The 16,271-nt window shown below is 43.9% G+C and overlaps 1 protein-coding gene and 1 long non-coding RNA gene across 8 annotated transcripts in view; one reads left to right on the top strand and one right to left on the bottom strand.

The window, feature by feature from the left end:
- NUP214 (nucleoporin 214) overlaps nucleotides 1-16,271 on the top strand; it is a 79,650-nt gene that overhangs the window by 23,982 nt on the left and 39,397 nt on the right. For 4 of the 7 annotated variants that reach the window (XM_082208083.1, XM_082208085.1, XM_082208081.1 and 1 more), the window contains exons 18-23: nucleotides 3,072-3,175; nucleotides 3,800-3,982; nucleotides 7,393-7,475; nucleotides 9,095-9,178; nucleotides 9,956-10,204; nucleotides 14,773-14,928. In XM_082208083.1, the coding sequence (XP_082064209.1) occupies nucleotides 3,072-3,175; nucleotides 3,800-3,982; nucleotides 7,393-7,475; nucleotides 9,095-9,178; nucleotides 9,956-10,204; nucleotides 14,773-14,928 (859 nt within the window). The remainder of the gene's footprint in view (nucleotides 1-3,071; nucleotides 3,176-3,799; nucleotides 3,983-7,392; nucleotides 7,476-9,094; nucleotides 9,179-9,955; nucleotides 10,205-14,772; nucleotides 14,929-16,271) is intronic. The other 3 variants (XM_082208082.1, XM_082208087.1, XM_082208086.1) reach the window with 3 other exon arrangements.
- LOC309523897 lies at nucleotides 2,520-3,952 on the bottom strand. The gene is made up of 2 exons (XR_014215678.1): nucleotides 3,814-3,952; nucleotides 2,520-3,152 (listed from the first exon to the last, which is right to left on the bottom strand). It is a non-coding gene; the product is annotated as an uncharacterized lncRNA (long non-coding RNA).

The raw sequence follows: 16,271 nt of genomic DNA, 5'->3' as shown, positions 1-16,271 counted from the left end.
AGTCACGAACAATTCTAGGGTTGTGGCGCTCATCTCACTTTATTGCCCAAGGGAGCTGGCGTACAGCTTCCGGGTCATGTGGCCAGCATGACTAAGCTGCTTCTGGCGAACCAGAGCAGCACATGGAAACACCATTTACCTTCCCACCGGAGCAGTACCTATTTATCTACTTGCATTTCGTGCTTTCGAACTGCTAGGTTGGCAGTAGCAGGGACCGAACAACGGGAGCTCACCACATCACGGGGATTCGAACCGCCGACCTTCTGATTGGCAAGCCCTAGGCTCTGTGATTTAACCCACAGCCCCACCCACGTCCGTTTCATAGTCTTAGTCAGTCTCTTTATCCAATATCCCAGGGCAGCTATGTTTTGGTCCTTATAGCTATTGGTGAACCACAACTCCCAGCACCCCTGACTGTTGGCCAGGCTGGCTGGGACTCATGGAGTTGAAGTCCAACCACATCTGGAGAACCACAGGTTCTCCATTATACTGTACTGCTTCTCTGTGAATACATGTGCAATTCCCTAGATTGGATGGAAACTATTTGTAGGCTGAATTGGGTTTGTGACTACCAGTTGACAGTCCCTATTATTTTTGCTAAAGTGGCCATGGCCCAGTTGTAGAACATTTCCTTTGCATGCAGAAGGTCCCAACTTCAATCCCTGGCATCTCCAGGTAGAGTTGGGAGAGAACCCTGTCTGAAACTCTGGTGAAGTGTTCCAGTCAGTGTAGCCAGTACTGAGCTAGTTGGACCAGTAGTTTGACTCAGTACAAGGCAGCTTCCTATGTACATTGGCTGTTGATTCAGAACCATGAGGACTAGAATCTTCCTTATGTTTAGGGGAAAATCAATAGCCCAGTGGTAGAGCACCTGCTTTGCATGTAGAAAGTCCCAGATTCAGTCCCCAGCATATCCAAGTAGGGTTGGGAATGTTCCCTGCCTGAAACTCCTGAGAGCCACTGCCAGTCAGTGTAGACAGTACTGAGCTAGATGGACCAATGGCCTGACTCAATTTAAGGCAGCTTCCTACATTTCTGGGGTGAGCAATGCCTCTATTGTACGATTCTCTAAAGGGCAAATTGTTGGCCCGCTGGCCTAGAGGCTGTTCTTTAAGCCAATGTCATCTTCTCAACATTTTTCTTTGCTCCATCTTCAAACATGGAAGGCAAAGTTTTCGTAATGAAGTGCCAGTTTAATAATTCTAACCCAATTTTTATAAAGAAAAAGTGGGTTCATCATCGGGGATTGTTTTATCACCACAAAGTGCCGTGCTGCTCGATGTGATGATTTACAAGGACTTGAGCTGCTGCAGTTAATTTCACGGATGGGGAGGCTGGAAGCCAAATGGGCTTGTAAATGCTGGGTTGCCGCAGGAAGTTCCTGCCAATGTGCAAAAAGGTTTTTTCGAACGAGAGACTTCACCTCACTCTGCTTGCGCTTCTCCTCCCCTGGGGTGTCAGAAGTTAAACAAGCTATTTCTCCCCTGTCGTGCTGAACTGTAAAATATTGAACTGAGCCTTGGCTGGTATTGTGTAATTGACACAGCTTGGATGCATGAGGATAGTGTGGGATGCGACCTCTGAGCAGGAACCATAATTAAAACAGTACCTTAGAAGGCTGAATGTAAGGTCAGGGTGTTAGTTAATCTCTTATTGCCCTTGGGTGATAACTCCCTTGCCATAAGAAGAGCCCTGCTGGATCAGGCCAAAGGCCTACCTTCTCCAGCCTCCTGTTCTTACAGTGCCAACCAGGTGCCGCAGTGGAAAGCCTGGAGTGCAGCTGTGCTGTCCCTACTTGCGATTCCCAGCAACTGATAGTCAGAGGCATACTGCCCTTTTTTTTTTGCTACAAGGAATTAAAATCGAGGAAAGGTGGATAGCATTTCTCTCTCTCTCTATTGACAATGCTCTTCAAAATAGCAACACATCCTTGCCGAAAGCAGCAACCATCTCTCCCTACAAGTGTAGCAGCCAGCAAATCAATATCTTCCGCAGCCCTGCTGAGTTCTGAAGCCAGTGGAACAAGCACATTCATTAAACTAAAGAAGCCTTTTTGGGGGCAATTTTCAATCATTCATGCACACCAGTTGAGGCTCCAACAGGCCCCCTGCAGGCAATAATCATCTTCCCCAAATGCCACATCTAAATTAAAATAGGGCATCGAGTCGTTGTTGCTTGAATAAACATGTGAATCTAGATCTGTAATGTGATATAGATAAGCAGAATCTGGCTGGATTCGACTGAAGGCCTGTCTGGCCCAGCATCCTTTTCTCACAGTGGCCAATCAGATGCCTCTTTGGAGCCCATGAACAGCAACAGCCCTTTCCACTTTGGCCCCATTTTCTTGAAACCACTTCCATCATTAAATAACCCTTTTCAGTATACAAAATGCTTGAAGGTTCACTTTGCCCTCCTGGCACCACTGTGAGTTAGGCTTGAGACAGGTCTAGGCATGCAGCAGAGTGAGGTGCAGGCTAAGGGAGGGCAGCTCTGGTTTACATAAATCAAGAAAGACACCCTGATTTTCTCAAATTCATCCTTTATTTCTGCAAACTGCTTTGTACTCTACTATGGTATGTCAAGCCCTCTAACAATGCTTTTCCCCAAATCCCAGCCAACGTGCCTTTCTCCAAAAGCTCCAGTGTCTTCCAGTGATTGGCTAGTTCCAGATGTGAAGCCACAAGTTTCCGATTGGACTATTTTAGTATCCTCAGGCTGCCCAATCACCAATAAGGCTAAAGCCGGGTCAGAGAAGATAGAAATGTTTTAAAATAAATGCCTTCTCTAAGGTTGTTTGCACTGATTCTTTGGTTATTTATTTGGTTATTTATTCATCCTGCCCCACCTTTCCTCAACTGGGTGCTGGAACCCTCATTGAAATCTAGATAGATCACAGTCTGTTATTAACCACAGAAGGAAACCAAATCAGTATGGTTGTAAACTCTTGATAATCTTAATAATTTCTGAAACACACCACCCACCCACCCACCCACCCACACACACACACTTGTATAGTGTCCTGAGTGGATTAAAAATGATTCTAAATTCCCCACCCTCTTTTTTCTGGGCAGGAAATCCGGCGCTTACACCAGTACGTGAAATTTGCTGTTCAGGATGTGAATGATGTCCTGGATTTGGAGTGGGATCGGCACCTGGAACAGCAAAAAAAGCAGAAGTGAGTTTTCAAGCTTCTTAGCTAAGTCATACTCAAAAAGTGTCTTCAAATATCATAGTGCGGTTTGCAACATAAAAACACAAATATCTAGCATAACAAATGCCAGTTGGTGCAGCAGTAAAACTGCTGTCACATTTTCAAAGCTAAGCAGAGTCCGGTTTCAGGTTTCAAGTTGGATGAGGGGACTGAGTGGGTTGAGATTCTTGCATTGCAGGGAGCTGGACCAGATGACCCTCTGGGTCCCTTCCAGTTCCTCAGTTCTACAATTCGATGGTATCCTAAAACGAAACAAAACCCCAGTTCTTATAAGAAAAGCCCTTCTGGTTTATGCCAATGGTCCATCCTGTTCTCACGGTGGCCAACCAGATGGCTGTAGAAAACCGATAAGCAGCATTCAAGGACACGAGCACTCCCTTCCTGCGGTCTCAATCTGCAGAGATTTGAAGCGGTATTCTCTGGCCTACCATTTACAATCTGCATTTGTGTTGGTACTCCTTTTAACTGTTTTAATATATGACATTCTTTAAATGTTTGCATTGTTTTGTTGTATTTTTCTCTGTTCTTTTGCCTCTCTCTTTCACTCCCTTTTGAAATTTGGTTTCTGGTTTTTCCTTTTCCAAATAGGCACTTACTGGTACCTGAGCGCGAGACTCTCTTCAACGCCCTCACCAATAACCGGGAGATTATTGACCAGCAGCTGAAACGGCTGAAGAATTTGGTGGGCAGCCTGCAGGAGCTCCGCTTGTACAATCAGACGCCACGGTGGAGCCTATCTACTACCACCTCTTCCAGCAGCAGCATACAAAGGTGAGCATTGCTCAAGAAACCCCCCAAGCAGCTTTGCTTTCCCATTCTGCAGTGCATTGGTTTGTCTGAGTGCTGGGTCCAAAGCTTTGCCAAAGAAGGAGCATTGTGTCCAAACTAAGTTTTGCTCAGCGTAGACACTGAAAAGAATGAAGATTACTAAGTTAGGCCCATTAATTTCAAGAGGTTTACTATTTGAGTTGAACACAATCCATTGAAATTAATGGATCTATGTTGGTCATGTCTGTTAATTTCAATGGGTCTAATGTTCGATGTAAGCCACATTTTCCTTCCTTCCTTGTGTTTGGGTCTAGATGGAATGGAAAGCTTGTGTGTGTGAGTGTGTATACATACTTTTTTTAAACAGCGTGTATCTAGTGCTTTAAGCCCCAAAGGGTGCTATGAATAACAGAGAACTTGGCAGTGGGACAAACTAAGTAGGCTTTTGAGCTTTCAGGGGTTGTGGACTGAAACAGATACGTGTGTTGAACTATGTTCCACCCCCACCATCCCCACATTCCTCCAACCCATCACCAGCCCCATCCAGCTTTGTGTGTGTGTTTAATATCATTGAGTAAACATTTTCTGAAAATCTTTTCCTCTGTTCAGTTTGAATAACGGTGACTTTTAGTCCGTGGATTCTGTTAGAAACTGTATCCCACCATCCTTTATACTGAGTACATTCGTACGTGTTTACATGTCTAGAAGGTGCTTACCTCTGCCCAGGGCTCAAATTTCACCACCAACTTCCCCATCCCCAAGTACCACATTCTATACTATGGGAGTCCCCTCCCCACAAAGAAGAACATATCACAGCAGGTTTTATGGTGGGTAAGGGACGCAAGTTAGAGGGGAAGGAGATGGAAAAGTCAATTCCATGGGCAGATTCCACTTACGGAACTTGGAATCCAACCTCTTGTAACTGATAATGCAGGTGGATCATCTTGTCCTGCTGGACAGTTTAGTTTTCCTCAAAGGAACATGCCTGTAAACACTAGTTTCCTGTGAGTTGCTTGCTTTTCTTTCTCCATATGTACTTCAATGTCTAAATAGAATAGCATAGTGGTTAAGAGCTGTGAGCTAAAAAATGGTCCCTCTCTACTCAATATTTACAGTAGCTGAGTTCACTGGAAGCCAGCCTACATAAAGAGTTCTTATAAAACAGATGGTGGGGGACCTTTGGCTCTCCAAATGTGGTTGAACTACAGCTACCATCCACCCCTGGCCAATAGCCCAGGTGTGGTGGGAGTCATTGTTCAGAACATCTTGAGGATCAAAGATTCCCTACTGTTTTTTTTTTTTAAAAATATAAAACAGTAAATGCTCGCAGATGCAGCTCTATTTATGGGAAAACTGAAGTGGTTGTTTCAGACTTTGGATGCTTGGATGTGGGGGCAGCCATGGTAGCAGCCCCCATTTCCCTCTGTTGAAGGACAGAGCTCAGTGTGTGCATGCCATGTGGCCTGTCCTGTATCCCCTAACCTAGAGGTTTTCAACCTTTTTGAGTCCACAGCTGCCTTGACCAACTACGTTCTTTCTTCAGCACCCCTGTGGGGCTCAGGAGCCCAATTATGTCACCCCTTGCCTGAAGGGCTAGCATCCTCTTTCCCAAAACACTCTTCCTTGTGGAGTGTTCCTTCAGCCTCCTCTCCTCTCCCCTCCCCTTCTGAGTCCTCCAGGCAGCTGCCACCACTGCCCCTAGTCTCTGAACTCCCCCCCCCCCCGCAGCCTCCCACTTGTCTCTAGATACAATACGATACAATACTCTTTATTGTCATTGTCCCATACAGAACAACGAAATTGAAAAATCTACATAAGACATTCAAAACCCAACAAGTCTGCTATCCCAACCTGGTTAGCCCCCTAAAAACTCTGATGCCCCATTTTTAAATACAATATACTCCCATACAGACTCCTTACAATGCGTTTAAAACCAAAATCACATTTGCGTAGAAACTGTTTCTCAGGCGGCTAGTCCTAGTCTTTATAATCCTGTACCTTCTTCCAGAAGTCAGAAGCTGAAAGAGATCATTTCTGGGGTGCACACTATCCTGCGCTATCTCTGCAGCTTTCTTATGGCACTTGGAAGCATAGATTTGATCCAAGGTGGGAAGAGTGCACCCAATTATTCTCTCTGCAGTCTTTACAACCCTGGACAGCATTGTTTTTTCCCTGACCGGGCAGCTCCCAGACCACTCTCCACATTACACATTACAATGGTACAATTCCCAACAGCAAGGGCTGGCTGGCTGAGGCCACTTCAGCTCCTGGCAACCAGCTCCACCCCCCACCCCCTGGCCAGGCCCAGAGGCACCATTTGCCTGGAGAGCTTGTAGCCAGGGCTGCTGCAACAAACAGCTGTGCAAGTTTTTGGGAGGCAGAGATGAGAGAGGACAGAGGCCAGTGTTTCTCCTGACTGTTATTCAAGGCACCCCAGGGTGTCACAGCACACTGGTTGAGAACCACTGGCCTAACCTGCTTCCCACAAGGGCAGTGGAGCCTTCTTTTCCTACTAACCATCACAGGAGGATGCTGTCCTATCACTTTGGAACTTCTTGTTTAAAGACACCAGACAGGTGCCTTCACTATTCCATTTTCAGTGCCTTTTTTTTAGTAAGCTTGTCCAGACACATAGAAACAGGAATTAAAAAAATATTTAAAATCCACAATCTTGTCTTTCATAAGGCAAGCATCTCCAAATGTACAGATGTTGACATGCTTTAATCTCTTTTTAATTGCTAATGTTATTTCTTTTAAAAGGTTTTAAAATTTGTTTCTGGTTTTGTATTGCTAATTTTACTATTTATTGTAAACTGCTTTAAGGTTTTATTTATTACAATCATAGTGTGTATATATATATATATATGGTTCGAACCAGGTGATTTTATTGTTTTTCCTTTACTTTTTGTAAGCCACTTAGAGGTTCCATTTACAATTAAGTGCTATATTGTTGTTAAATAAAATACGGACATATTTTTCCTCTTCTAAGTGTCAGTAAGCATATAGGTAAGATGCATTGGCAACTTAGTATCTTCCTCTGTACCTCATCATAGTATTACATTTTTTGCTTCAGTTTCTTTTCCATCATCCGAGGAAGAGCTTTGATAAGCGTTGCTGCAGATGCCCCTGGTTTGTATATGAACTAAAATCGTATTGCAGTGTATAAAAATTGAGCTAAAATTGGTATTCAGCCAAGCTGCTTTCCAAGTAGAGCTATTGAAATCAGCCATGTCCATTAATTTTGATGGGTATACTCTAAGTAGAACTAATGTTGGGTTCATCCCCATAAATATTTTAGTTTTGCCTTTAGCTAATTTTAAGTTGCTGAGACCACGTTTCTGGGTCTGACTGATGCCTGGCTTTTTCTTTTTTCCTTTCCATCCCTGCCGCTTTTCTAACTCTCATCAACTCAGCCTTGACAGTGAACTGGAGAGCCTAAGTAACGCCTTGACAAAAGCTACTCTTCAACCTTCCACCAGAACTTCAAAATCACCAGGTAGTGACTACATTGGTCTGTTGTCATGTCCTTGTGTAGTGCTAATGTGTGTGGGTTTGTTTTCTGTGTAACAAGCACACTTTAGGGGACTCTTTGCACAGAGATAATAATTGGTCTTGATTACTGTATAATAATTTATCAAGGTTTTGTACATCACTTTAAACCACACTATGACTTACGATGGGTGTGGAGAACCTTATGGCCCTCCAGATGTTGTTGAACTACAACTCCCGTCAGTCCCAACCAGCATGCTGGATCCCAGGGAGGAGCTCACACCTGTTCCACTCCTCCCCTTTTAGCTCAGCATAGTGTGGCACCTTGGCTACTGATTGTGGTAAAGGAAGAGCATCCCAAATCGCAATCCTGGGCTCAGAATGCAATCTGAGCCAGCCCTTGGCTTAGTTGCTCTACCAAACTGACCCAAAAAGACTGGCAAAGCAACTGTGGTCTGCTCTGCAGGAGCCAGCATGTTCATGCTAAACCATGGTTTGTCTTAGTGTTAACATGTGAACCCAACCGCTGTATGAAATAATAAAAAAATTTGGTCTGGCTTGAGTCGCTTCTTCGAGCCTCAACCCTGTTTTTTTCCTGCATAGTGAAGCTATAAAGCAAGTTAGAATATAGTCACAGCAATAAAAATGTAGATGGAGCAGCTACAGTATTGTCCATAAAACAACTGCTTTTGTGTGCTAAGTGTGAAGTAAAAAAACAAAAACAAAACCCTAACTTCACAAGGTTTCAGAAATCCACCATCAAGATTCTACCAGCATATTTAAGACTGGGCCGGGTGACTGATGAGGACTCGTTTTTCTTCTGGTTTGATGGTGATGTAATAAAGCAAAGGAGGAAATGAACAAAACATTGTATGCAGCTAAATTCTACTTGGAGTGGACCCAAGTTAGTCATGTTCATTAATTTCCGAGGATCTACTCTGAGTAGGTCTAACATTACATACAACCCGCCCCGCCCCCCAAGAATAATTTTTCATCCGTATTTTATTTTTTATGATTAACTGTTACAAATACTTCATACAAAGAGAGCTACAAGGCTAGCATGCGTAACTTGTTTCACTTTGCAACCATTCTTTTATATCAAATATTATAGTCTTATTTAATCCTAAAATAGAGAATTACCTATGGCCACCTTTTCAGCGGGTGTTATGGACTACAAAAGCATGCTGGTGCTGGCGGGACTTGCAGTCCAAAACCTACAGAGGATGCCAAGTTGAGGGAAGCTGTTCTCAGTGGAGGAGGGAGTCCATGGTGGTTGCTACTGGTTTCAAATCCATGGGCTGGCTTTCAGGTTAATTTGATAAAGTGTTCCCAGTACATCTGGGAAACTGAGTTCAAAAAGCTGCACTATGTGTAACTAGCAAGTTGGTATCTCCTAACATTTAATTTACTCCTGCTCAGAGTAAATGTATTGAAATAGTAGGGCATGACTTACTTCAGTCCACTATTTTTAAATGGATCTGCTCTAGAACTCAGTTGGCTAGAAACCTTGTCTTTTTTTTTTTAATGGATGTAAGGATTTGCAATTGAAACTGAATGTCTGCAGGATTATAAGGGTCCATACTGGCAGTGCTTGATAAATAATCACGCTTCTTGCTTCTCTTCTAGCCAAACTGTCCCCTGTGAAGCAGGCCCAGCTGAGGAATTTGCTTTCTAAGAGGAAGGTGCCGCCCGTAAGGACAACTGCACCAGGTATCCTCTGGGACTTGAAAATAACTTCATCACTTGGCAAAGTTGTTTTTCCAACTGTCTGCTCCCCCTGACACACAGACACACACAATAACCTGCCTTTGCCATTAGGTGGAGCCAGCTGCAAAGCATTGCAATATATTCCTCTCCTCTTCAAAGGGTCTTTCTGTTCAGGGTAGCCATGCCTTCCTCCTCTACTAGCTGTAAGGGGCTCTATCAAACCAATTCACTATCCAACACATTTTGTATATTTCTTTTTTAATTGACAACTTGGCATTCCGTAGCTCCACTGACCATGCTTGGTCTTCATTGGCCTGCTTTTTGGAGGGGCTCCCCTTTGGGAGTTGTTGGGGTGGTGTTGTTTTTGTCCTTCTCCAATCCTTGGGATTTGCTCGAGTATGCTGTTGCCGCCCTCTTGTTTCCAAGTGCTTGGTTCCATTTTAAATTAATCTAAAGCTGCTTTCACACTACACATTTTAAACATGCACCCTTGGAGCTAGAATTCTCAGCAACCTTAAGCTACAGGTCCCATGATTCTTTGGGGGAAGCTATGTGCTTTAAATGTATTGGCAATGTATGCAGTCTAAGCCAATTTTAATCTTGGGGTTGCTGGGTCAGAGCAAAGGCACCTCAAGATATCAGAGTGCCAATATCCCGTCACATCTTGTTCCATGACTCTTCCTTCTGAAATACCACCCACCCCCTCAAAGCCACTGTATAAGCTTCCAAATCAGGAAGGCTTCCTGTTTCTCTCATCCCCTCTTTGCCTTATGATTTCAGCCAACCTCTCCCAGTCAGCCTTCCTGTCCTTGAGATACGATGAAGATTTGGATGATGTTAGCTCCACGTCTTCCATTGCCCCGTCCCTGGAGAATGAGGATGTTCAAGCCGCAGATCCAGAGGAAGAGGAGGTTGCCCCAATCCAAGTTCCCCGGCATGCCCCCGTTGTCCGAACCCCCTCAATTCAGCCTGGTCTAATGATACAGCCCCTCCCTCATGGCAAACCCCACATCCCAATGGGCACTTTGAGTGAGTAGACTATAGAATGCACATCTTTCTCATTTTGTGTTTCATTTTGCAGGATTTTTGTTTGTCAGTTTTGTTGGGAGACCAGGTGCTGAGTTGAGTTGAGATGACTAGATGCTGGGGAAACAATTGTAGAAATCTAAAGATTGTAGCAGGATTACAATAAACTGCAGAAAAGGAAAGTGTAAAGTGTAAAATGAAAACCTGCTGGAGGGAGGGAGGGAGGGAGGGAAGTCCGCGCTCGGTAGAGCGATGAAAAAACAAGTGGGTATAAGATTATGGAACTTTATTGTATTTGTTTTGTTTGATTTATGCTAAAGAAGATTAATAAAAATGCATTTAAAAAAGAAGAAGAAGAGATGACTAGATGCTGAATTGAGTTGTCTCAATGCTTAGCTGAGTTAAGGTGGACCATTAGTCAGATCAAGTACAGTGGTGCCTCACAAGACGAAAAGAATCCGTTCTGTGATTCTCTTCGTCGCAAGCCCATTGAAGGATTAGCGCTATTAGCACAATTAGAGGCTTTTAGCGGCTTATCTGCTGATTGGATCAGCTGATAAGCGGCTTAGTGGCTTAGAAAAAGGGGGGAAGGAAAAAAAAACAGCAGGAACTCGCAAGACATTGTCGTCTTGCGAAGCAAGCCCATAGGAAATTCGTTTTGCGAAGCACCTCCAAAATGGAAAACTCTTTCGTCTAGCGAGTTTTCCGTCTTGCGAGGCATTACTGTATATTAGTTTTCCTATGTTTTCATGATTGGAATCTCTTTTGCTGAAAACATGGATGCTTTATGCCAAGAAACCCAAATTCTCCACTGACTCATCCTCAGCCTAATGCTTCACACATTGTTTTGCTCATTTTGCTGAAAATTGCTCAACCTCTTTGCTTCTGGGCCTCAGTATTCTGACTTACTGAGTTTCTCAGCTGCAGGGTCTGGGAGGGAGCAAACTGCAGCATTTGTTGTTGTTTCACTATTATGCTGCCCTTCTTCTAACAAGTTTAGGGCAGCAAACATGGTTTCCTTCTCCCTACTACAGTGGTACCTTGGAAGTCGAGCGGAATCCGTTCTGGAAATCCGTTCAACTTCCAAAATGTTCAGAAACCAAGGCGTAGCTTTCAATTGGCTGTAAGAAGTTCCTGCAGCCAGTTGGAAGCTGCGGGAGCTCCGTCGAACGCTCAGCTTCCAAAGAACATTCACAAACTGGAACACTCACTTCCTGGTATGCAGCAGCATTCGGGAACCAAATTGGACGAGTACCAAGGCGCTCGACAACCAAGGCGCTACTGTATATCTTCACAAAAACCCAGTGTGGTAGGTTAGGTTGATAGCAATTGACTGGCCCTGGGGTATTGACCTCAGAGAGTCCCCAGTTCCTTGCATGGCAGTTCCAGGCCTTTCTGGCAAGGGTTAATGGGAGATGTCATCTCAAACATCTGATTGGTAAAGGCTTTATTTATTTATTTATTTATTTATTTATTCATTCATTCATTCAGATTTTGAAATTTACGAACAATTGTCAAACAACCAAAACGGAAAGAGAATTCCATCGATTCCCCTGGACTTCCTTCTTCCCCTTTGTGGGTCCTTATGTTAACTCCCCCCCCCCTTGCATCTTCTCTATTATTCCAAATCTATTCCAAATCAGTCGCGGACTCTGAGGTTGCGGCGTTCATCTCACTTTACTGGCTGAGGGAGCCGGCGTACAGCTTCCGGGTCATGTGGCCAGCATGACTAAGCCGCTTCTGGCGAACCAGAGCAGCACACGGAAACACCGTTTACCTTCCCGCCGGAGTGATACCTATTTATCTACTTGCACTTTGTGCTTTTGAACTGCTAGGTTAGCAGGAGCAGGGACCGAGCAACGGGAGCTCACTTTGTTGCGGGGATTCGAACCGCCAACCTTCTGATCAGCAAGCCCTACGCTCTGTGGTTTAGACCACAGTGCCACCCCCATCCCTTGGCTCAGTATAGTTTTGCATAAAATCTTACAAAATGTTTTCTTATATCTTTCGGATTATCTATAACTTTACCTTCTATATTGAGCTTGAAATCAGAAATCAGGTCTTGCCAGTTAAGTACATGTAAATGTTCCCTCTCACAGAGAAATCAATAATAATAATAATAATAATAATAATAATAATAGTAGTAGTAGTAGTAGTCTTATTCCAACCAGGAGAAGCATGTGTTCAGGAAAATCCATTAATAATCTGAATAATCCAATACTGGGGTAAACCTGCCAATAACAGTAAGATCAAAAACGAAAAAGGGAGATGAAAATAAAAATTAATAATAAAACCAAAGTTAATAATAATAGTAATAATAATGCCAACAAAGTCCATATACTTTATTCAAATAGTTTTATATTTCTGGGGAAAGTTAATTACTAATAGGAAAAATAAAATAAAATATATACCTTATAGATTGTTCCCATGCAGATTTTTCTAAAAAAACACGTCCGGGGTGGACCTCTTTTTTACACCCCCACAACATTTGCCAAATTGATTCCCATTTCAATATACAGTTTGTTATTTTAAAAATTCAGAGCGCTAAGCTTTTGGAAAAGTTACTGCTTTGATACTTTTTGCCATGGAGCTGTGTTGGAGCCTGGTGCTTTTGGCTCAATCTCCTGCCCAATTCTTTTCAGAGCAATGAGTGGGGAAAAGAGCTCAACAATCGCACTGCTGGACCCCTCAGAATCCAAAAGGACCTTTGGGCTTTCTTGGGGGTGCACGGTGCCCTCATGCTTCCCCCAATTCACTCGCTGTCCAACGCCATTCCACAGTAACCCTGACGTTGGTAAAGGCTGTCTTAACCACTACACTTCAGTGGCTTGGTAGATAGGTGTACAAGGAAGGTGGTTGGACTAGATAGCCATATTCATGTGGGAGAGGTGGCTCTATAGCCCCTAGAAAGTCAGTAGGCCGTAAATGAAATGGAAGTTTTGTGCATCCTATACTAATTCTGTGCATAAGCAGCAGGATTAAAGATACTAGTATTTTTGTAATGGTTGGGATTAATCTGAGACTGGATCTTCCTGTGCAGTTTGTTTAATAATAATATTACCCCGCCCATCTCACTGGGTTTCCCCAGCCACTTTGGGTGGCTTCCAACAAAATATTAAAATACGGTAGTCCATCAAACATTAAAAGCTTCCCTAAACAAGGCTGCCTTCAGATGTCTTCTGAAAGTCTGGTAGTTGTTGTTCTCTTTGACATCTGGTGGGAGAGCGTTCCACAGGGCGGGTGCCACTACTGAGAAGGCCCTCTGTGTGGTTCCCTGTAACCTCACTTCTTGCAGTGCGGGAACCGCCAGAAGGCCCTCGGCGCTGGACCTCAATGTCCAGGTAGAACAATGGGGGTGGAGTCGCTCCTTCAGGTATACTTAGCCAACTTTGACATACGCAGCCATGAAGCCCTTATTAAAAATCTGTTTATGGCAGGAAACGTTGCAAAGCGCTGGAAATTCATAATGGGCCACTGCACACGATAGTATGGTTGAGGAAAGCCTCTTGGGAGGCAGAACTAATAACGTTAACAGATTAACACATCCTTTGGGAATGGAAGTGGAAATTGTGATGAGCTGTTGCGAAGATAGGACCCTTTTGTGTAAATTCTGGTTATTACTGTATGGGTTCTCAGAGGACCCTTTGCTTTCTGTTTTGGTCTCATATTGTTGCAGTATTTTTTTTAAAAAAAAAATGCACACAGGGCCTCAAAGCCCTTGGCCCAGAACCAGATAACCACAGAAGTGATTTCATATGGGTGCTGTGGACTTAAGACTCTGAAATAGCAGCCTCCCCAGCTGTCTAGCAAACTGTTTTTGAAAGGGTCCTTCAAGAGCAGTTTGTGGTATGGAACAGCGGAGTCTGATACTTCAAAGGGAGGAAAGGAGAAGGAAACTAAAACCCTCTTTCTTTCCCCTTCCATGGTTCTTTTAATTTTCCCATAATTTCTGCATAGTCTGACAAAACCATTTAGTTTAATTCTCTCCCCCCACCATTATATTTCTTTATTATACATTATACTGTTGAATTTACCTTAATCCTGCTAGCATTTTTACTTGTTTACAGTTATTTTAAGATATTTGAAGATGGCTATCATATTTCCCATCAGTCTCCTCTTATCCAGACTAAAAATACCCACTTCCCTAAACCATTCATCCCACAAGCTTGGTTTCCAAAGCCTTGATCATCTTGGTTGCACATGTTCCAGTTTCTCAGTATTCATCTTAAACTGTGTGGCCAAGAACTGGACACAGTCCTGTAGCTGGGTCTGACCAAGGCAGAGTGGAACTGGTTATTTCCTTTGATCTGGACACTATACTTCTGTTGATGCAACCTAGAATTGGATTAGCTTTTTTTGCTGCTGCATTGCACTGTTGGCTCATGCTAAGCTTGTGATCTACTAAGACCCCTAGATCCATTTAACATGTAGTACTGGAAAGCTAGGTGCCCCCCATCTTATATTTGGGCAGCTAATTATTCCTGCCTCACTGTAGAACCTTACATGATGTTTACAAGATGTTTGATTCTCTTCTGTTTATAGTAACTTAACAATCTCCCACCCCATTCCAGTAGCCATGCCCAGAATCATCCCCCAAGGGGCAGACAGCACAATGCTGGCAACAAAGACAGTGAAGCACGGAGCCCCCGCTCCCTCCACTGGCCTCCCAGCACCCCAGGCAGCAGCAGAGGCAGCATTGCGGAGACAGATGGCTACCCAGAACCCAGGTAAACCTCACACTTTGACCAGGTATCGATTTGGGTTTGCTAATGATTGTGTAGACTCTGCACATCTCCTCAAAGGAACATAGGTGGTGCTGTGGTCTAAACCACTAAGCCTCTCGGGCTTGCTGATCAAGAGGTCGGCGGTTTGAATCCCCATGATAGGGTGAGCTCCCGTTGCTCGGTCCCAGCTTCTGCCAACCTAGCAGTTTGAAAGCACCCCAAAAAGTGCAAGTAGATAAATAGGTACCACTCTGGCAGGAAGGTAAACGGTGTTTCCGTGAGCTGCTCTGGTTTCACCAGAAGCGGCTTAGTCATGCTGGCCACATGACCCAGAAAAACTGTCTGCAGACAAACGCCGGCTCCCTCGGCCTGTAAAGCGAGATGAGCACTGCAACCCCAGAGTTGTTCGTGACTGTACTTAATGGTCAGGGGTCTTTTATCTTTACCTTTTTGCACATCTCACTTTTTAACTCCGGTTTTTCTTGAGAAGTTTTTCACGCCATTGATGAAAGCAAACAAAAAAGAGGCGGTTTAATCATGACTGAAAGAGAGGGGTTGGTTCAGAAAATACTTCAATAGAGTCTCATTGGTCACTTGGTCATCTTCCAAACCAGCTCAGCATGTGAAGGGAATGAGAGCACACAGCCTTCTTCCACTCCTAAACAATGCTCTGCCCCACTTGTGTGGATTAGATAAATTCATGAAGGGCGAGGCTATCAATGGCTGCTACGTAAAAATCATATGCAAAGAGCACAGCACCATATAACAACCACACACAAAATTGCTGACGGGCACACAACTGTAACAATCATATACCGATAAGAAGAACATTGCAGTCTGGCAGATACCATTACCCTTGTGCAGAGTACATTTCGGCAAGGCTTACAGGGGAATCACGTGGTCCCAAATCATTATTTTACTGAAGAATGTTCTAAGAAGCCAATAACAGATGATTTCAAGACCCTGATTGCAATCCTCACCCCTGGGAAGTCAGTCTCTGAAAGAGGTTACTGGGTCTCAAGAGGTGATGCTACTGAAGGGCCCAAACGTATGGGCAGATTATTACAATTGTGTGCACTTCAGCATTTTTTTGCTGTGGCCTTTGATGACTACTAGCCATCCCTCTGTTGGAGGCAGTGCACCTCTGAATCTCAGTTATATTTATTTATTTTTATTTAGAACATTTGTGCTCTGCTCTTCGGCCAGAAAGGCTCCTAGAGCAGCTTACATACACTCAAAACAAGACAGTCTGGCAGTCTAAGAATGAACACAACATTATTGCCATGGGTTGAACCCGGGGCCTTCTGCATGCAAAGTGGGTGCTCTTTCTCTGAATATGCAGCCTC

Source organism: Podarcis vaucheri (assembly GCF_965113315.1).
Source record: "Podarcis vaucheri genome assembly, chromosome: Z".
NCBI lineage: Eukaryota > Metazoa > Chordata > Lepidosauria > Squamata > Lacertidae > Podarcis > Podarcis vaucheri.
This window is presented reverse-complemented; position numbering and strand designations above follow the sequence as displayed.